This window comes from Protopterus annectens, chromosome 12.part0 (genome assembly GCF_019279795.1).
Source record: "Protopterus annectens isolate FY-2018-M chromosome 12.part0, PAN1.0, whole genome shotgun sequence".
Classification (NCBI taxonomy): Eukaryota; Metazoa; Chordata; order Ceratodontiformes; family Protopteridae; genus Protopterus; species Protopterus annectens.
In genome coordinates, this window is record NC_056746.1 from 937215791 (window position 1) to 937237846 (window position 22056).

The window sequence follows — 22056 nt, forward strand, 5'->3', positions numbered from 1 at the left end:
ACACATATATATATATATATATATATATATATATATACACACATACATACATATATATATGTGTACTTACATATATCTCCAAAAACAGTAGAGACCAAGCGAAAATAGATGATAAAATCCCAGGAGGGTAGCAAAAACAGGAACAAAATAACGCCACTAGTCAAAGTCAGTTTAATACACACCAAAACCTTTTTCCTAGTCAATTTAATACACACCAAAACGTAAGCGCTTTCACGGAACGATGTCCGCTTCCTCAGACGTTAACATTACTGAACATTTGCTTTATATACAACACTAAGTCACTGGACTAACCAATTAATTAAAATCACTGTAGTAATTAAACACATTAAAACAAGGTGTGCCTACAAATTCCTAAAGCACAAAGCTAACAAGTGTATTAAAACCAAACCTTAAAATGGAGTACTATGCTATGTAACATGTAAAAAAATAATAACTAAGTATGTAATCATAGAAAGTAACAAGACTTCACATAATTCATCAACCTACCTCAGTTGTCTAGCCTTAAGTACAGGTTTAAGGGGCACACTCTAAGTCCATTCCCTCTGTGTGCTCCTAACCTGAGTATCCATCTGACTTGCAGGTTTTCAGTACTATTCCTAAGATCTCCCAACCTCATACTCTCCTTTTAAGTCTGCAGTATTTGAAAACAAAAGCTGTGCGTTGTCCCTGCACTTAGAAAATGCTTTGTTAAAGCACTACAATCCCTTCGAGTTTTTATACAATATACATGATCCCTTATTCGTTCCTTAAGGGTTTTGTTAGTTTTTCCTACATAAAAGGAAAAACATTGTGTGCAGTGGGCTACATAAACTAAGTTTCTGGTATCACAGGATCCAGTACATTGATTTATGATGTGTACCTTTACTTCTTTTCGAAATGAGCATAACATGACAGTCGATGAAAGATATGCACTTAAACAGTTATGCATGAATGACAATAATGTAGTAAGACCTTATGATAAAGGAGGTCCAGTTGTAGTTATGGACTCTTCCTTATGGACTTATGTAGTAGTTATGTAGTTATGGACTCATTATCTCGAAATTTTGAAATATCGAATTTAAAAATCTCAGAACTATATGGCCGAAACCCCTAAATGCCAAAAGACCATAAGCGTGAAATTCAAAATCCCAAATATACAACACACACATGCACACAACTTTCCTCCACAATCAAATATATCATCCTACACTACAGATAAGCAGGGGGGGAAGGCCCCCCTGCTCGCCCCCAAGTCAGGGGTTGCACCTCCTACTTGAATATACTCCCTCCGAGACTGCACAGACACGCAAGGGAAACTCACATCCACACATTTTGCAGTCCCTCACACACACACACACACACACACACACACACACACACACACACACACACACACACACACACATCACAGTCACAACACACTAACAGAGATATTTACCTGAACTTCCACGTATCCATCAACAAACCGCAATGCCAGATGTGCTGCTTCAATATCTCCGGACATCGGGATTTTGAATTTTGCACTTCTTGTCTTTCGGTATTTAGGGATTTCAGCTATATAGTCTCGAGATTTTGGAATTCGATATTCCAACATTTCGAGATTATGTAGTGATCACACACACACACATATATATATATATATATATATATATATATATATATATATGTAGATAGATACATTGAGAGATATGTACACATACACAAATGTAATCATGATACTCCATCCCATTTTTTTTACATAGACACACTCCACCCCACCCCCAAATCCTGCACAAACTCATGGTCTTCACTCCTGGCTTCCCCATTTACCTATCCCTGTATCCCACAACTTCCCCATTTACCTATCCCTGTATCCCACAACTCTCAGAGGTTTCCTGAACATACACCTTTGTCAGACAGGTCTGCAATTCCACAGCAAGTCAACATTAATGGTGATGCTCTAGTACGCAAGAGACATGAGAGATCCAATGGTTGAGCAGGGAATGTGGGACCTGAAAGCCATTAATCCCAGTGACAATCAGGCTGTGGCAATAGCTAGGTGCAATAATCGGTACTACCACCTCTTCTTTCTTGCATTAACCTGAGATGAAATATTTAAGTTCACATCGCCATCAGAGGCTGCACAGCATGGGATCGCCCTCTCTAGGGTTGGGGGACTGGTTGTTGGCTCCATCATCCTAACCCCCTACCAGCAGCCCAAGTCCACTCGTGAACTGTTTGCCATCAGTCTATTATGTTGCACATTAAGCCTTCTGCAGTGTTCCACAAATTATAAACTACTGCTACTCTAACAGATAAACCACTATAAAGTTCAGCACTGAAATAGGACAAGCACTAAGTACAGAAACTCAACAGAATATATATATTACAGAAAATGTTTTAAGATGTGTTATTTAAATATACAATTTACCATATATAACACTAACACAGCTGTATGAAGAAACAAAAGAAAAAAGATTGGTCTAATTCTGTTAAATAAAATTTCAGCATATAGTTCTGAGTTCTTGGAAAAATAAATCTGCATTTACCATTAAAACACTGGATCCATTTTCTTCGCTCGTCCCGCTGCCCTCCAACATCAAACATACTGAAAGGAAAATAATGACAAATAAATCTATCTTTTTAAAGAATTATCAACACAAAACACTACCACAATAGTCCATGAAAATAAAAAGCACTTTAAGATGTTGTAAACAAATGTAGCTATCAATTAACTCAAGCAGAGAGGTCTTGCAGAAGACCTTTGCCAGTAGGCCAGTTATGCTTGCAGGAAATGTTACAACAAAGAAATATGGGGTTCTGGCAAATGGATGAGATTAAAATTACTTATGCCAGTGTCAAGATACTAAAGTTTGGAAAATTACAGTCAACACTATCTGGCCAGCTCTCTCTAGTTAATCTAATACAGCATTACCAGAAAAACTATACCTCATATGGGCTGATCACTGCAGGAATACACAAGTGTGATTTGATAGCAGGCACAATTACAAATGCATCTAGTCTGCTCATTCCCTCATCTTCCTTTCCAAATCCCTACATTATTTAAAACAGCAACTCCACCCGGAGTGTGAAAAAATGATGCTTTTTATCATTGTCTACCATTTATGAACTGTTGCATTATACAAAGTAACAAATATTTATTTTGTAACTTGTTATACCATTTAAGTGGCCTAGACAGGGAAACAACACCAATGTGATTTTTCAGCCTTTTCCTCACACTGCCTTTCATTTTCCCATGAAATGATACAGCCTTGATACAGTTATAATTTGAAATGACAATATTGAGTGTCACGGACTTCTTCAGTTGCCTCCAGAAGCAATGCCTTTGTCTCCCCATTCAAACATAACTCGTGCAAAATGTAAAATGCTAAAAAGGCTTTAACAGTGTATCCATTTTTTTTTTCCAGAGTAGGTTTGTTAGGTACTCATAAATGAAGTTCTAGGAAGCCTGCACTCTCCACTGTACCTGAACACTGTCTTAGTAGTTATGTGGAAAAGTAGGTCAGGCTCTGTTACTTGTGACTGACAAGAGACACTTCAAAGACCTAGTAAGGCCTTTTTAAGCAACTTGTATAATTACATACTGTCATTAGTTTTCTTTAATTACTTGGAGAAGAGACATTTCTGGCTAAAAATAAATGAACTTACCAGATTGTTTAACTAGTGCTGCAGAACATTCATCAACTCTTCAAAGGAAGCTATCTCTAACAACTTGCTATTTAGGAAAATTGTGTCACTTTAGTCACAAGCATGGCTTAAGTCAAAAGTCTGTAAACACCGATTTAGTAATGAAACTATGGAAAAATGTGTACTCTCATCTGTCACGCATGCAGCAAAAAATGTCTGAAAGTGCGTGCCACCTGTACAGGAAGAAAGACTGTCTTTAAAGATTTGAGGCAGGAAAAAAATGGAAATTAACCCTATTGAAAAGGAATTGACTGCTTTTGGGCACTAAACTATATCTAGGTGATATTATTGGGAGAAAAATAACCCTGAAATTGAATCAACTACACTGGATGAAGTTGTTCTTTAAAGGATTCACCAGACTTGTTCAGCACCACCTACTTAAAAAGGTCACTCCATCTATCAGTAGCTACTTTTTCTTACCCAGACTGAAGCTACCTATTTTTCAGTCATTATGCACTCTACTACCTCCAATGATCTTCTGCATCAACTAAATTCCCTCACAATCTCCACTAATAGCCTTGGAACACATCTTTTAAAAATTTACAGTCTCACTTTAATATACCTGCAAGCTACCTAGCCCCCCTCCATCTTTTCCTCCAAACATCTTGGCATCCTAAAGGCTTTTTTTTTTTTTACCTCCTTTAGCAATGCAGAGGCTCTCACCCCTAAACGCAGCCCAATTAGTTTTAATAAAGGCTGGAACAACCACCTTTCTTGCAGTTTTCTTTTTATTCTATATGCTGCCTACACCTCCCATGACTACCAGTTATCAAGCCTCCCACAACTCAAATTGAGACCATTTGTTCCATCCAGAACTGAGAATCCATAGCACAGAGGCAAGAATTGACTGTAAGGGTCATCATTCGAGCAAAAGTGCGTCCTTGCCAGCATCCTGGCAACAGGGGAGTATGTTACAGGCCTACCCACTTCCCAAGGTGGAGAATGAGAGAATCTTGTTATTGTGGAATGCACTATGTCCTCTCCATGCACACACAATGAGGGTTACTGCCTATGTGGCTTGATGGCTGAACACCTGTTCTAGGGCTGCTCCTGCATCTACATCCCTCCTCAGAGGGAGTGTAACACTGGATGACCTCAGTCTGCCCCCTCCATTACAGGCATGTCAATCCTCCACACACATCTGTACCAAAACATGTCCGCTTTCCTAACCAAATCCTACACTCGTCTACCTTAAATCCTACCTGACATCTGCAAAGCATGCAATCCTCCAAAAGCCTTTCTTGGACAGTATTTCATTGAACATTTTTTTCTTAGGACTGAACCAGTTAAGGTTTAAGTCCCTCAGAATTACAAGTCCGGGCTTTCCATATATTTTATGCAACAGTTTCATGTTTAATGATCAAATGTGCTTAATGTTGTTGGTGTGGATGGGATATACTTAATGCATTCCCAACAGTTATTTGGACCATAAGTCACTTACAATCAAGTACCTGTGTCAGAAGAATACCCTCAAATTAGAATAGTCTAGATGGAAATATTTTTAATCAATAGGAGAGCACTTCCCACTACATGGAGCTCCAGGTCATTTAGGAAACATCAGCAGTAGCTCCTTTTATAGGATGGGTGACATGCAGTGTTGGTCATTAATCCACAATTCAAGTGTTGTATGGTTCTTATGAAACAGCCATCCCACCAAGGTAGCCCACATATTGCTAATATTATTCAAATTTACTAGTACTATTTAAAAAAAAAAAAAAATCAGGTTTCAGGGAATTTGTAGGGATACTGTTAGTATTTGTTGTGACTACAAACCCTGGGACTCCTGATCTTAAACTGGAGAATATTGTTAGCAACAGTTTAAAAAAAGAGGCGAGTTATAGTTTTCATTTAGTCACAAGGTCAGTTCTATGTGGTAATATTTTGTGTAGTGGCTAAGGCTATTGTGTGTGTTCCTGACACCACTGGCGTATGGCTAATTGAGCAAAAGCAGCTGGTAACCTGGTCCACCACCTAGTAATCTGGTTTGGGTCCATTAAGGGTATTAACAAGTAATCCATGATTATTAAGTTTCTGGTAAAGTCCAAAAATGTGCTGCTTCACTATGTTTGGAATTTCGAATTGTGTTAAGCAGATTCAAGAAAAGAAAGACTAAGTGAGAAGTATGTGGATTTGTTTATATAACCTACTCAAAGTTTAACTTCATATGTATATTTTATTGTGTATTCTTGAGAGAGTAACACTACTGCAAATAATGATGCAGTGTATTGCCCAAGTGCTGGGGTTGTTTAACATTGCATGTTCTGATCATTCTGATGAAGTTGTGACGAAAGCGGAAATTAAATTATTTTACGCTATTACCGGCTTTTGAACTGTGTTTTCCGGCTTCTTTCTGCCATTCTGCATTTCTAGTTGTTTAACATTGCATTTGCCAACAAATTCAGCAATGTACATGTGATGGGACCTAATTAAGAAAATGAATGGGGAATAAAATACAGAGGAAAAGTATTTCTGGGGAATGGTGGTGGGAGAAGTGGGTCATACCTCTTGCTCAGTGGAAGTCCAAGTCACAGCGTACACAGGACAGGAAACTCACCCAAGGTGTGTGTGTGTGTGTGTGTGTGTGTGTGTGAACAGTACTCTGTTGCCTTAATTAATGTCACACATGTATCTCTGAATTACACTGTCTTCATAAGAAGAAAATAAGTCAAATATTTTAAAGGATGCTGCCGGACTTTTCAGGAAATGCATTTATGCAGTAGAACCTGACAGGGAATATAGCCTGGAGCTAAACACTGTACTTAATTAAATACAAAAGCAACCACAGCATCCAGTATATGCACGATAAACCAGGTAAAGTGAAAAGATAAAACCACAGGGCCTTTCTGCTACAGTGGTCAGAGCACTGTAGAATGAGCAGCTGTGAAAGGGAACACAGCTGGTCCAGCGTTTTTTGTTACAGCAGCAGACTGCTGTAGAATGAGCATCTACGAAAGGCAATGGTGCCCATGGCACTTGCACTTTATTTAATAGATAAGCAGCAGATAGGAAGCCACAGCAGCATAATGGAATTCCAAAACATCAATACTGTAAACCGCCTCATGACAGAGAGAGAGAGATGCAGCCCTGATAATTTCCCAGCTGATCAGAGTTCAAACAGTGGCACACATACTTGCAGGAGTTAACAGTGGAGGACGGAAGTGAGATATTACTGCTTGCAGTCCATCACAGAGGTTGGAGGTAGCTCTGGTCTACCACGTTAAGTGACACCTGGAAGAAGCACTAGGCGTCTACCCCATGGAGTTTGAATCTATGAAGTGCACTCTGTGGGGTGCAAGTCTCTCTGGGAGGCAAGCAGAGCCTTTGGAAGACAGCTATTATGCAGCTTGGTAGAAAGGTGCCAGGGGAGAGGGTAGGTCGCCCCACAGTACTAGAAAAGCTGGCATGTTCTTTATTACCCAACTCACTCCATTAACAGTTCAGCTTGTAAGGGGGGGGGGGGCAGGAAAGAAAAAAATGGAAGTGGTATTCTTACCTGCCTAGGAATACCTGGCTCCTAACATTAATAATGTGCCTGATTTTGCCATTGGTAAAGTAAAAATATTTGCTTTGTAGTGAGTTATACATGAATACAGTTAATAAATGTTGCTTTTGGTTGGAATTTCATATTTTTTTTATTGGTCAGCAAATGAGTGATGCCACAAACTGGTTTTAATAACTTTAATGAATTACGAGTAATACTTAAAAATATTCCCATGTTCGGTCATTTGTTTCACCATTATTTTTGGTTTTGTCCACAGTTTCTGTAGAAAGATGAGTGGTATGGGTAGCAGTTCTTCCCATTTTATGGCTATTTTGCTTTTTCAAGTTTGTGTGATTGCAGAGTTGGTATATTTAAGTTTGGTGCGGGTGTGGGGGGGTGTTGCTTCCCCATCATGAAGCTGCAGGTGGACTCTAATTTAAAAAAAACACTCTTATTCTGTTCTGTTTGGTCAGGTGACAGTTTGATACTAACTTTTTTGGGCCTTTTTCCTTTAGTGTTCCATTATTTGTTATTTCAATCTTACCTGGCAGTATCAAGGGAAGATATCCTTGCAGGTAAGTGAGGATAGTTTTAGTGGTTTATACCCTTTTTGTCAAGGTGGGACACTTACATGAATGATTCATTTATATTAATCTCATTTAATTAATGGATGGCTTTTAATAGCAAGGAAGAGAAAATGCATGTCACTGTGTGACCACATAGTGCTAGTGCAACAAGACAGAAAAATCAATGATTGCTAGATTTAAAGTAGTGTCTGTAAGACAAGTATTTACCAGATGCAATGGTAGTGGTAATGAGTGTTCTGTGCTATAAAAACACACAGTAGTAGCTTAAATGATTAACTGAAAAGAATTTGTCTAAGAGAAGTTGCTAACAACTGCTGGTTAAGAGCTAGTTACTGGCTACTGAATACACGAATCATATAAGCATATATACAGACTTGACTTCCAAGATTTCATATCTTCAAAAAAATATGGTTTTAACCATAAGGGATGATGGGAAAATTAAGTACTCTATATACTGAAAATCAACTAGGATATGGTCAGACTACAGAAACATTATTAAGCAAAAACTGCAGTTTTACGCACAAGACTCTAGACAACAGTCATATATAAATTATGGAAAATTATTTGTTTTGCCCATCAAAATGATAGTCAGCAAGATCTCACTTTCTCTACATACATACGTAACAATGATCATTAAACTACACATTATTTTTTATGTTTTACTGTGGATATTTATTAGGCTAATGAGCTGTTTTGCTGATGGCCTGTTTCCACAAAAGTGTAAAAATAAGAAAGGGCTAGGAAGACAGGTTGACTGGAGACAAGGGAAGCCTCCCCAGCATTTATGGAGTTATTACTTCTAACAATTTCTGAAGCCACAACACATTGATTCATATAATTAGACTAACAAAAGCGAAAGTAATGTACTTGCCATAATAATATATCTGTGTTGTCGTTCTCCATCTGGTTCAACCTTGCTGGATCAGACACTGACCACCTTCTTCAGGCTTGGAATTTGTCAGGGTTTGCCTCCCCTACCCACAATCCCTGGCTCCTTACTCTACTCCTCAGATCTAGTTAATCCACAGCACAGTGAAACCAAAGGAAGACCAAGATCTAGATTGTATATCCAGCTTATAATGCACACACAAGTGTGGTGACCCATCCAAGTCGTAGCTGCACAGACTTCATCCATTGATACTCTAGAAAAGAAAGATGCAGAAGTAGCCATAACCCTGGTAGAATGACCCCATGGGCTTGGGAGGAATGGACTTGCCTCTCAAAGAATATGCAAACGAAATAGCCACTCGGGTAAAGTTACCTTAGACAAAGGTAAGCGCTGCCTGGATTTTAAAAAGGAGACAAATAACTGACTGAATTTTAAACATGCTTTAACACAGTCCAAACAAAATCTCAATTATCCATGTCTGTCCAGATATTCACCTTCATTGGAGAAACTGGGAAAAAAAAAAGATGAACAGGACTGTTAGGTTATTCTCAGAAACTACTTCAGGCAGAAAGGAAGGGTATGTACAAAGAGATATCCAGTCTTTGTCATACAATACACAGATGACTCGACCATCATTTGCTCAGCCCACTCCCTACACAAACTGTAAAAAGTCACACAGGAAGCCTTTTCCTCTGTTGAAACTTGGTTATCCGATGCCCAATTAATACTCAACCCAAACAAAACTAAACTACTCATCTTCCAACCCACCAAACATATTCAAAACAACTCTCACTTTAACATCACAGCAAAAGACAACACGACTATATACCCAACTGAACACACCAAATTGCTAGGAGTGGAAATAAACCAACTAAAATTTGACATTCACATATCCACGACCATAAAAAAAGTCCATAAAAAACTAGGAGCGTTATACAGAAATAAGCAACTTCTCACCAAAGCAGCAAAGATTTCAATAGCAAATTCCCACCTTATCTCCACCCTACTTTATGCCTCTCAAATATATACCAACCTAAGGCAATGCGATCTAAACAAGCTAGAGGCCTGCTACAACAAAATCGCCAAATTCGCCACAGGGGCATCCTACCATAGTCACCACTGTCTCTCACTTGCTGAACTGGGCTGGCTTGAACTCTCTCACCTCCTTCAATGGTATCAACTATCACTTGCCCACAAACTAGTAAACCATCCAATAAATGTCCCATCACACCAGAATCTACTCTAACCCTACCGCACCACCAGACCACTAAGGTCCAGCAACAAAAATCACTTGCAGATTACTAAAGTCAATAACTCTGCTGGTGAAGCACTATCCTCTTGCGCCATAGCCAAATTATGGAACTCCCTCCCACCCACAGTCACATCCGTACCATCATGCACCCACTTCAAAACTTTACTAAAAACGCACCTAAAAACATGCTGGCTATGCCCTTGCAACTCCCACTCCAATATCACCCACCCCATCCAATCACTACCTTTTTTTCCACCCCACTAACTACCTTGATTATAGCAAGCTCAGTTGCTCATAAGCCTAGTACTTATTATACAGCAGGAACTTCTTATTGTATCATTTGTTAATGTCTGTTATGTACTTCGCAGATAAAGATTCTAGTTGTCTACTGATGTACTGTGTTCTTCATCTGTAAATATGTTTGTAATTAACTGCTATGTTAAATTGTTAATCGCTATGTAATCCAATGTAACTACTGTCTATTTTAACTGTGCCGCTTTTCTCCCCGGGCCTCCACTGAAAATGGACCTACGTCCAGTCGGATACTCCGGTCAACAAATGTAAATAAATAAATTGTGGAGTACCAAATAAGGAGGATAAGAATCAAGTGCTTGCAACTCTAAAACCCTCCTTGCTGAAGTAACAAGCCACCAAAAACAGGGTCTTCCAAGACAGAAGCTTCAAATCAGAAGTAGCTTAAGGTTCAAATGGAGGGCTTGCATGGACCTGCAAAACAAATGGCTAATCCCAGGGAGGAAATGGATCCCAAACTGGGGGGGTAGCAAGAAGGTACCTTTGAGGAATGCCTTGGAAATGTTGAGAGAAGCCAGGGGAACACTGGCTCTGCCAACATGAAAATTTAAGATGACTGCCAATTGTACCTTAATGGTAGAAAAAGTACAACCTGACAAACTCAGCAAGAAAATCCAAAATGGATCCTAAATCTGAGCTGCAACACTCAAATTCAGGGATTACTTATGAGGAAGCAAAATGCTCCTGCTGAGACTGTCAGCCAGAACGATGGATTTCCCTGTGATGTGCAATGCCTCCACTAACGTTTTAAAAGAAATCACCCATTGTCAAACCCTCATGGCCTCTCGATAAAGAAAATACAAATGTGTTCCCTCCTGCTTTTTGAGATATCAAGTAACAGACATTGTTAGTCTTTACTGCCACCACACCTCTGGGAAGGGCGTCCTGAAAAGTCTGCAACAAAAGGAGTGCCGATTCCATCTCCAGAACACTGATGCGAGTGTCAGCCTCCACAGAAAACCAGGACGTTTGAATCAACCTCCTTTCAAAATGCCCCACCGCACGATGAAGGCATCCATAGTGACTGTGACAGAGGGCGCTGGAACAAACAGTCTCCAGCTGATTAAAGGCGGCTGCCACCAACGAATTTTGTCTTGACCTTTGTCAGCCGTGTTTGAAAATCCAATGGTTGTTTTAGGAAAGACCACTGTACAGAGTCCATTGCAGAGCCTTCATAGGATATCTGATTAATTGAACCAACCCTATGGACACTGTCGCATAAACGAAAAGTTTCATAACTGCATGTGCTGCAGGCTTCGAGGTTGCGAGTACTAAAACCCTGAGCACAATGGCTGATCACTCTGGAGCTTGGAAGTCTGGCAATTTGACTGACTGTATCCAAGTGACAACCTACGAACTCTAACACCTGAACAGGCTGTAGGCTCAACTTCGGAGAAACTGACTACAATGTCTAACTGGTCACAAATTTGGAGCAAGGTATCCCTTGCCATGATCAACAAAGCTTTTGTGGGGGTGGTAAGGGGCCAATCATCCAGGTAAGGGAAAACCTGGAATCCTGCAGTTGGAGCAAGGCTGCAACCACTGTCATACACCTGAACACCCGGAGTGCTGTGATGTTACCAAATGGCAGAATCCTGAACTGGTAGTGATTAGGCCCTAGTCAGAAGCACAAAAACCTCTTGGAGCTGCTGCCATCTATCTTTATATGATGGCATACATCACTATGGTCCATTGAACACATCCAATCACCCTTCCTCAAGCAGAAGTAAGCTGGACTGCACCATGACCATCAGGAATTTGGTCTGTTTCATGAATGGATTCAGTTTTTTTAAATCCAAAATGTTCCTGAGGTCCTTGTTATTCTTTAGTACCAAAAAGAATCTTTAACAGACTCCAGATCCTTGCTGGTATGGTGCAACCTTTTGGATGATTCAGTTTGCAAGCAGTTTGTAAATCGCTACTGCTGTTTGCAGTCTCTGACAGGGTGGAATTTGTGGGAGAAAGTTTGGAACCTCTAAAAAGGGAACAGAGTAGTCTAGTTATAAATCTTAACACCCATATGTCTGAGATGATGGCCTCCAAACTTCTGGGTGAAAAGCCAAGCAACCACTGACTACCTCCAGAGTAGGACAGTCGAACAACCCTTCAGGGTCACTGAAAGGGCCCGTGGAAACCCTGATTCTGGGGACCACCCCTGCCCTGCAGTCAGCATGCATTAAGACTCCTCCAGTCCTCAGGAGAAGTCTTCTAAAGGAGCGCCCTGAGAATTATTACAACTTTCTGAAAAAGAGGCATTTAACCCCACTTCTGATTCTTCAAAACGTTTGTTGAGGGATGGTGAAATGTACTCCTATGACGGACAGTGTCATCCCATCTTACTTGCTCCTTGTTAGAGAATCTTAAACTTTTGGCCTGAATAAGCAAGAGCCATCAAATGGGGCGCTGATAGACACCTTGAAGAAATCAGCAAAGTTGCATAATCTCAAAGTGTGAGACCGAATAGCAATGCTAGACCCAGGAGCTCAGGACACTCCATTAGCTGCATTAGAAATAAGCCTCATGAAAACGCAGATGGACAGCAGGGTAGACAACTTAGTCTCCAGTGTCTTCTGAATCTCCAGAGACTACCGTCTTAAAGTTCCTCTATACTTCAGGCAACAGGTTATGCTGGAGTCTTAAGTGCGGTAATTAAGTTAATTTAAAAGTAGCTGAGGCATAACAGTGCTTCCCTAAATGATCCAAAGCCTGAAACAACCAAGTTGGGGGATGGACCAAAAAGGTCTCTTCAGAGATCTCCTCCTTGGTGACAGCTGCCACCTCAACAGCATCAGTGGCCGGACCTTTTTTCCAATAAGGTCAGTCCTGGGGGGGGGGTGAAAAACTTATCAGGCTTTTTGGGGATGGGCTCCACCATGTTGGTTTCCTTCCACACCCTCTGAGAAACTATAAAAGTATCTCGAGGGGGAGCAACCCAAAGTGTGGATGAGCCCACTCTTAAGGGCTCCAAAAATACTGACTCCTACGGAAGAGGGCTATGGCGGTCCCAGCCTCTACATTGGCTAAGCAGTTCCAATAGATTACCAAACAAGGCATCATCCCCATGGAGACTTAGGGGCGCCACTTTGCTTTCTCGAGGTCAGTATCCTGTGAGACTCCTCCAGGGGAGCCAAGGTTCTTCCCCCTTACGCCTCCACTTCCCTGAAACCTTCTACTCCGAAATGCCAGTGGAAGGGGAAAAGGCTGGAAGTTCTGCTAAGGGAGTAGGATGGAGACTCACCAATGCAAACTGTCCAGCTGACTTATGACAAGTATTAAGCAGAGACAAGAAGGGATGATGGCTGGAAAAACCTGACCCTTCTCCTGAGAGAACATCCCCTCTACAACACAGATTGAGGAGGAAGCTGTCCTCCCTGAAACAAGGGACCCAGCATCTGAAGGTACCACAGACACAACAGAGCCAGAGGGAACTACATCTAGCCTCAATGTAGAAACTGGAGCTAAAAGTAGAGTTGGGTACACTTGCAATAAATGTAGATGTTAGAGTGTCTTCACTATTGCAGTCATCACATTTGGGTTATCCCTGTTGGGGTAGCCCTTGGCCGGCCTGAATACTAGAGACTTAGTATTTCTGCATCGGTTGCTGTTGCTTGTAGACTGACATCAGGTCGTCAGCAGTATAAGGGAAAGCAGCCGATGCCATTACATCAGTTTTTCTTGCCCTAACTGGTTAGGACCCCACCAGTGGAAAACAAATACCAATATATCCCTTGTAAGGAAAGGAAAACAAGGAAGAAAGTTAACAAAAAGAAAAAAGGGGAAGGAGAGAGGGAAACCAGGACTGCAACAGTGAAGACATTCGAACATCTACATTCATGGTAAGTGCACATAACTGTACTGTTCTTCGCATTTCACTGTTGCAGTCATCACATTTAGGTAGGTTCCCAAAGCTGAGGAAATGGGTGGAGGCAGTCAAGGAAGCTAGGGGCTGGCTAGCATGCTCTGCAAGACTGCAGAGGCAAAACCTGCCCTGGATTTAGAAAAAAGAGGAAGGTGGCAATGTTTGGTAAAGGTGTGAACAGATGTCCAGGTGGCAGCCTCCAGGATGTCCCTGGTGGGGACTCCTCTGAAGAAGGCTGCAGAGGTGGAGGCTGCTGTGGTGGAGTGGGTCCTGACCCCCCTTGGGGGGAAGCTTGCCATGCTGTTTGTAGCAGAAATGGATCCAGTGTGCTATCCATTTGGAAATGGTTTGTTTGGAGATGGCTTTGCCCTCTGCCCCTGAAGCAAAGCTAACTAGCAGTTAATCAGATTTTCTGAAGGGTTTAGTCCTGTCCATATAGTATCTGAGCTGCCTGTGCTCATCTAGACAGTGCACAATATCCTTTCCCCCTTGTTTTGAGGGTTAGGAAACGAAGGTGGGCAAATGGATGGATTGGTTGAAAGCCACACTGGATACCACCTTGGGCATGAAGGATGGATTAGTTCTGAGGGATACCGTCTGCATAGAAGATGACGATGGGTTCCACTGGCATGAGTGCTTGCAGCTCAGAGACTCTTCTGGCTGAAGTGATGGCCAGGAGGAAGGCAGTCTTCCAAGACAGAAATTTTAACTCTGCAGAGGAAGCTGCTTCAAATGGAGGCAGAGTGAGCTTTTCCAAGAAAGTTAAGGTCCCAACCTGGCGTTGGTGCCCTCCTGGGGGGCCTCAAGTTGTTAGCCCCTCTGAGGAACTGCTTGATCACAGGGTGTGAATAAAGGGGCTGCTCAGTGGGAAAATGAGCATTAACAGCAGAGGCATGAATTCTTATAGAAGCGAGAGAGACCACTGTGTAGTAGGTCAGCTAAATAATCCAGGAGAAGAGGGATGCGCCTTACTAACCCCCCTTACCCTGGATCCAGGTGCAGAACCTTTTCCATTTATCTGCACAAGACATTCTGGTGCTAGGGCATCTGGCTCTCGGATAACATCAATCACCTGTTTACTGAGGGCAGACTGGTCAGGGGTCAGGTTATAAGCCAAGCTGCCAAATTGAATGTCTGCAATTGGGAATGCATGAATTCCCCTTCCCTCTGGGTTAGGAGGTTGGGAATTTGAGGAAGATTCTATGGGGCAATGGGGACAGGCTGCACAGCAAGGGGTACCAGTGCTGTTTGGGCCAGTCTGGGGCTATGAGAAGGGGCCTTGGTTTTTCCTCCCTTATTTTCATCAGTACACTGGGAATGAAAGGGAGGGATGGAAAGGCACAGACCGAGAAGTTTATCCAGGGGAAGGACGGGGCATCTACTTTCCATTCCATACAGTGATGCGCCCTGGTGCAGAATTTGCTGAGCTGATGGTTGGTGTGGGGGGCAAAGAGGTCAACCTCCGGGGTTCCCCATTTCTGAGTTATTAATAAGAAAGTGTTTCTGTTGAACTGGCACTCATGGGGGTCCAACAGTTTTCTGCTTAATTGGTCTACCAGGGAGTTGAGAGAGCCTGGCAGGTATTGTGCTAACAGGTGTAGATGCATGGAAGAGGTTGTGAAACAAAGGGTCATGGCCAGCCTGCACAGCGGGTAGGAGGTAGTCCCTCCCTGCTTGTTAATATACCACATCATTGTGGTGTTCTCTGTTTTGATCATGAGAACCCCTGGAGAGAGAAGGGGTATGAAAGCTATCAAGGCCTGCTGCACAGCCATCATCTCTTTTAGACTGATGTGCAGGGGGAGTTGCTGGGGGTTCCATTAGCCCTGTATGCACCTGCCATCTAGGTGTTCACCCCAAGCATAGTCTGACGTGTCTGTGGTGAGGTTCTGGGTGGCGAGATGTGGTGAGAAGTGCAGTCCCTTGTTGTGGGAGAAGGCTGTTGCCCACCAAAGAAAATCCTTCCTCAGACAAGGAATGATAGGAAAGAGAATTTCCAGATCTTGAGTGTGTTGACACCAAAGGCTCTTTAGGTACCACTGAAGTTTCCTCACATGCAGTCTGGCATATGAAATAAGGAGTAAGCAAGATGCCATGAACCCCAGGGCTTGCAGGGTTTCCCTTGCAGAAAGCTGGGGCCTGGTGGCCAGTTGAGAGAAGTAAGCTGATAGGAAACTTTGTTTCTCTGGTGTTATGCATACCATCTGGGATGCTGTGTCCAGACTTGCCCCCAGGAAGACTATCCTTTTGGTGGGTACCTGTTTGGATTTCTTTTCATTGATTGTGTTCCGTAAGAAGGTTTGAAGGTCCTTTACAAAGGCCACGTCTTTGAGCAGCTTTTCCTGGATGTCTGCCTGAAAAAGGCAGTCATCTAAGTAGGAGTAAATTTGAATGTGTCTGCAAAAAGCAATGGCCGGAGCTGGGCAATTTGTGAAAATTCTGGGAGCAGTAGATAAGCCAAAGAGAAGTGCAGAGAACTGAAAGTGTTGACATCCTGCCCTGAAGCGAAGATATTTTCTGCAAGACTCCCTGATGGGAATGTGGAGGTAGGCCTCTTTTAGGTCTAGGATGACTAGCCAAGCATCTCCAGACAACATGGGTAGCAGTTGCTGAAGGGTTAGCATTTTGAATTTTAGGATCACCAGGAAGGTGTTTAGAATGGACAGATCGAGGGATGGGGTGCCAGGTGCCCTCTTTTCTGGGTACCAGAAAAAGTCTGGAGTAGAAGCCTTGGCCTATCTGCTCTGCAGGAGCATGTTCTACTGCTCCCAAGGAGAGTAGGGAATGGATTTGCTTTTGAGCCTCTGCTCAATGATTTAGTGGTAGATCTGAGAACATTTTTTGGGTAGAAAGGGTGTGGGAAGGAGAATTTTTACCCCTGAGACACAATGTTCATAACCCACTGGTCCTTGGTAATGGTGGCCCAGGTACTTGAGTGACAGGAGAGTTTTCCTCCTAGGGGGTATGTGATGGGCAGAGGCGAAGAAGGGAGGGGGTGAGTTTTCCTCCTAGGGGTATGTGATGGTGGGCAGAGACAAGGAAGGGAGGGGGTGAGTCATTGTGAGTTTTTACCTTAAGGGGATGGCTTGGAACTCCCTGGTTTTGAAGTGGAGGCACTCCACTGTTTAGATCTCTAGGCTGGCCCTGTTTACTAGGTGCAGGAAAGGACCAGTGCTTGGAAGGAAAATGCCTGCTGAACCTAGGGGGCTGTACCTATAAGAAATCTTTAACAGTCTGCATAGATTTTGCTTTTTCTTCCATCTTTAACACATTTTCTGTTTTAGAACCAAATAAGTAATCTTTGTGTAAGGGTTCATCCAACAATTTTGATTTGACATCATTGGCAGGGGTTGTTCCTTAAGCTATGCATGTCTTCTAATGGCAGATCCAATGACTGCTGCCCTGCAAGAAGCTTCTAGGACATCAAAACCGCAGTGCAAAGTGTGTTTAGTTACTTGACCAGCAGAATGCATCAATTCCTATAAATCTTTAGATTCTGCCCATGCAGTAAAGGAGGAAAATTTTTGTTTAAGGAGTTCCAAGGTATGTTGCTGATATTTAAACATATGGAACCGACAATTTAGTGCCCTGATAGCAAGAGTAGTTGGAAGTGCACACTTTTTTACCCCATCTGTCCAGTGCTCTGGAATCCCTGTCTGAGGGGGTGGGATTCTTAGCTGAAGTAGCTTTAACCCCTTTTGGGCCTTGGGTAATGACCTCAGGGTCCACTGTTGGCTTTTTAAAGAGATATTTGAGAGAGTCAGGGACTTTGTAGTACCTGTCTAACTTTCTGGGAGCAGGAGGGAGGGCGTCTGGAGTCGAGCTGTATTCAAGGAAGACATCATCCACCACATCTAGGACTAGGGGGATGGCTAAGGGCTTGTGCTATGGAAGGTCCAGGAACTCTTAGTCTCTTTTTAGACTGTAGATAGTCTTGACTCTCCCATTTGAAATGCTACCTTAAAGTATGCAGGGTTTCCCCAAAGGAAAAATCCTCTGGGGGAGAGGCTAAAGGAATAGCTATGCATCAGAATCCTCATATGTAGAGAGAGGATGCATGTCTTCATAGTCAGATGCATCAGATTCATCTGACTCTTGTTCAGACAAAACTTCTGGAGTCAAATCTCTTTCTTTTTGAGGGAGTGGCTTGGCTTCCCCTAATCAGCATAAGGTCCTCTGGCATTCTAAGCATTTGTGACTGAGGCAAGGGAGCAAGTGCCAAAGAATGGCTGGAAGTCAGTTTCTTGGGGTGGTTCGACCCTTGGGCCTAAGGAACTCTGTTATTTTAGAGAGAACGGTAGTCGTGAAAAAAGGCATCAATTATGTCTGGATACGGTACTGCGAAGGACTTCCTCGGAAGCCGGTGCCTGCACAGTGGCTCTGGACCCATTCAAGATAGAGACGACCGCAGGATCCTTAAGACGAAGCAGAGTTCTGTGGCATACTGGACTCCGAAAGGGTCTCGGTAGAGGCCTGCGAATTAACTGAAGCAGGCATCAGGGGCTGCAAAAGCGCCTCACTGAATTCCGGAGGACTGACTACCAACTTGGCAGAAGTGTCGTCAGAAGGTTTAGTCCTGTGCGGTCTCTATCTTTACATTTTTTCAGAAGATCTGCTGTCGGATGGCTTATGGAAGCCATATTGGAATTCGAGGACTGTAAACGGAAATATCTGGCTACAATAAGGGCCCGACGACAAATAGTTCTGGTATTAAAGCACAGAACCGACAACGAGGGACTTCGTGATCTGGGCCTAGACAAGTGACGCAGTAGGAGTGGCAGTCCCGGTGTAGTATTTGCTTTCCACAGGTGAGAATCATTAACTTTTTCTGACATCGGTTAGTGCAAGAAAAAAGGATCCCCAACGAGGTACTTAGCTTTCAAAAACTAACTTCAATTCAGAAACGAAACTCAGATAGTGGCCGACTGACACTCATGCAAACTACTGCTGCTTCGGGCTCCACAGTAAGAAAGACTGATGTTATGGCGTCGGCTGCCTTCCTTTGTACCACTGACGACCTGACGTCAGTCTACAAGTGACAGCAACCGATGCAGAAATACCAAGTCTCTGGTATTCAGGCCGGCCGAGGGCTACCCCAGCAGGGATAACCCAAATGTGATGACTACAACAGTGAAACATAAAGAACATCGGCTCAAAGAAAAAGCTACAAGTGGGAGAGAGAAACCCAAAGCAGGGAAAGTCAACCCTGACCCAGAAACTCCTACTTTGATGCTGCGGCTCCGAGGTCCCAATGGTACAGTAGTAGTCAGATTTGACATGACCAAGGAATGAGTCAGATTAAGACAGCCAAGCTGTCGGATCTGACGTGGAGGATACAAACAAAACAAGCCCAAATATCTCAGATCTGAAAAGGCTGAGGGTGGAAGCCAAATAGAGCCAAAGGGATAAGGCCTAATTGCATTTGAGTCTGCAAAAACGACCTCATCAGGTGCTCCAAGTCAGAAGTTTTAATGCTGCCCACTGACCTCAATGACCAGATGATTGAAGTCACCGACAGGGGCTTGGAGGGCTATTTGGAAGAGGATGAACCTACCTGTCTGCTAGACATGAGCCAGGAAAGATTACGGGGACAGCTCCAGTGGGGTTGGATGGAGAGAAAGGGGAAGCTGTCCTATCTGAAGGAGCCCCTTTAGGAGGGAGATCAGCTCCCAGGAATCGGAGCTGATAACAATGCTGGCACCAGGGCAACCAAAAGTGATAGGATCTTTGGATCTGGCAAGCCCGAACAGGAAGGACTGGGAACAGAAGCAGAAGAGGACCTCTTTCACTTCCAGCTAAAAGGTTTACAGTATCGAACACTGCTTCTTGTGCTTGAAGAATTTGGAGCCGAGGGAGAAGTAGAAAATAATGAACGGCCACAGGGAAGAACCCCCTTGAAAACCAACTTGGCCCAAAGTTAGTTAATCGCCCTGGACCCAAACTCCTCACAGTTCAAACATGCAGGGTCCAGATGCAAGACTCTCAAGCACTACACACATTTGTCATGTTTGACCTACGAAGGGAGCTTGCACCTGTGCCTCTAGGCAATGCATTTCTTAAAATCCTTGTCCATAACGCTATAAAAATCTAGAAAAACAAACAAGCAGAATATCTACTAAGAATAATACAACAATACTAAACCTATCACTACCACACTATTACTAAAACATGCACAAAGAACACTAGTACAAAAACACAACCCCACCAAAGGGTGGAAAAGCCTATGAAAACTACTCATAAAGTACAGTTGCGTACACTTACCATAAATGTAGATGTTAGAGTGTATTCACTGTTGCAGTCATCACACTTGGGTTATCTGCCTGCAGGTAGCCCTCAGTTGGCCCGAATACCAGAGACTTCGTATTTGTGTTGGATGCTGTCGCGTATTCCTTGACGTCAGGTCGTAAGGGGTATAAAAACAGGCAGCTGACACCATTACATCGTTTTTTCTTGCCCCAAATGTCAGGAGCCCCCAAATAGGGAGCTAGGATATGTTGGAGAAAACACCAGTAAAAAGTAAATACCAATACCAGTAGGAATAGACAGAGGAGAGAGAGAAAACCAGGGGGCTGGAGGGAGGGAAATCAGGACTTTAACAGTGAATACGCTAGAACATCTACATTTATTTTAAGTGTACACAACTGTACTATGTTCCTCGTATTTCACTGCTGCAGTCATCACACTTGGGTTGATTCCCAAAGCTGAGGAAGGGTGGAGGCAGTCAAGAAGAGTTAGGGCTGACTAGTAGACCTTGGAAGACTACTGTAGCAAAACCTACCCTGGATTTGGAAAAGATAGGCAGGTGGTAATGCTTGATGAAGGTGTGTACAGAACTCCAAGTAGCAGCTTCCCAGGATGTCCCCGATAGGGACTCCCCTGAGAAATGCTGCAGAGGTAGATGTAGCACCAGTGGAATGTATTCTGATCCCCGGAGGGGTTGGTTTTCCATGGTGCTTGTAGCTGAAATGGATGCAGTGTGCTATCCATTTGGAAATGGTTTTGAAATGGCATTGCCCTCTGGCCCTGTTGCAAAGTTGACTACCAACTGGTTAGATTTTCTGTACGGCTTAGTCCTATCAAGGTAGAATCTGAGCTGTCTGTACACGTCCAAAGAGTGCAGTATCCTTTCCCCTTTATTTTGAGGATTAGGGAAGAAGGCTGGCAAATGGATGGATTGGTTGAGAGCCATAATGGACACCACTTTAGGCATAAAGGAAGGGTTAGTCCCGAGGGAAACCTTGTCAGCATGGAAAATAATTAAGGGTTCCATAGTCATCAGTGCTTGTAACTCAGACATTCCTTTAGCTGAAGTGATGGCTAGAAGCAAGGCTGTTTTCCAAGAGAGGAATTTTAACTCTGTTGAAGCAGCAGGTTGAAAAGGGGGAAGCGTGAGCTTTTCCAGTACAAAGTTAAGGTCCCAAGCAGGGGTGGGTGCTCTCCTTGGTGACCTTAAGTTGTTTGCCCCTCTCAGGAACTGTTTGATGAGAGGGTGTGAGAATAGAGGTGGTTCAGTATTGTAATGAGCTGAGATGGCAAAGGCATGGATCTTAATGGAGGAGATGGACAGGCCTCTGTGGAGTAGTTCTAGGTAATCCAGGATGAGAGGTCAGGAGGGCAAGTGCTGTGACCTTTCCTTTAGAATGAACCCAAGAACAATACCTTTTACACTTTTCAGCATAGGATTTCCCTGTACTGGGCCTTCTGGCTTCAAGGATGACGTCCAGCACCTGTTTGCTTAGGGTTGCTGGTGTAGTATTAAAGGAATAAGCCAGGCTGCAAGATTTAGGGTTTGCAATTGTGGATGCAAAATCTGTCCCTCCTGCGGAGAAAGCAGGGTTGGGGTCTGGTGTAGGTGCCAAGGTGGCACCGTTGTCAGGCTGCGCATGAGTAGGTACCAGTGCTGGCATTGCCAGTCTGGGGCAATCAGAATTGTTCTTGGCTCGTCTTGTTTTGTCTTGAGTAATACTCTTGAGAGAAGGGGCAAAGGGG

The 22056-nt window shown here is 43.1% G+C and overlaps 1 protein-coding gene across 2 annotated transcripts in view; it reads right to left on the minus strand.

Moving 5' to 3' along the window:
• Positions 1-22056, minus strand: part of GNAS (GNAS complex locus) — a 2418861-nt gene that overhangs the window by 603081 nt on the left and 1793724 nt on the right. For both annotated transcript variants that reach the window (XM_044089970.1, XM_044089971.1), the window contains exon 8: positions 2529-2587. In XM_044089970.1, coding sequence (XP_043945905.1) covers positions 2529-2587 — 59 coding nt within the window. The remainder of the gene's footprint in view (positions 1-2528; positions 2588-22056) is intronic.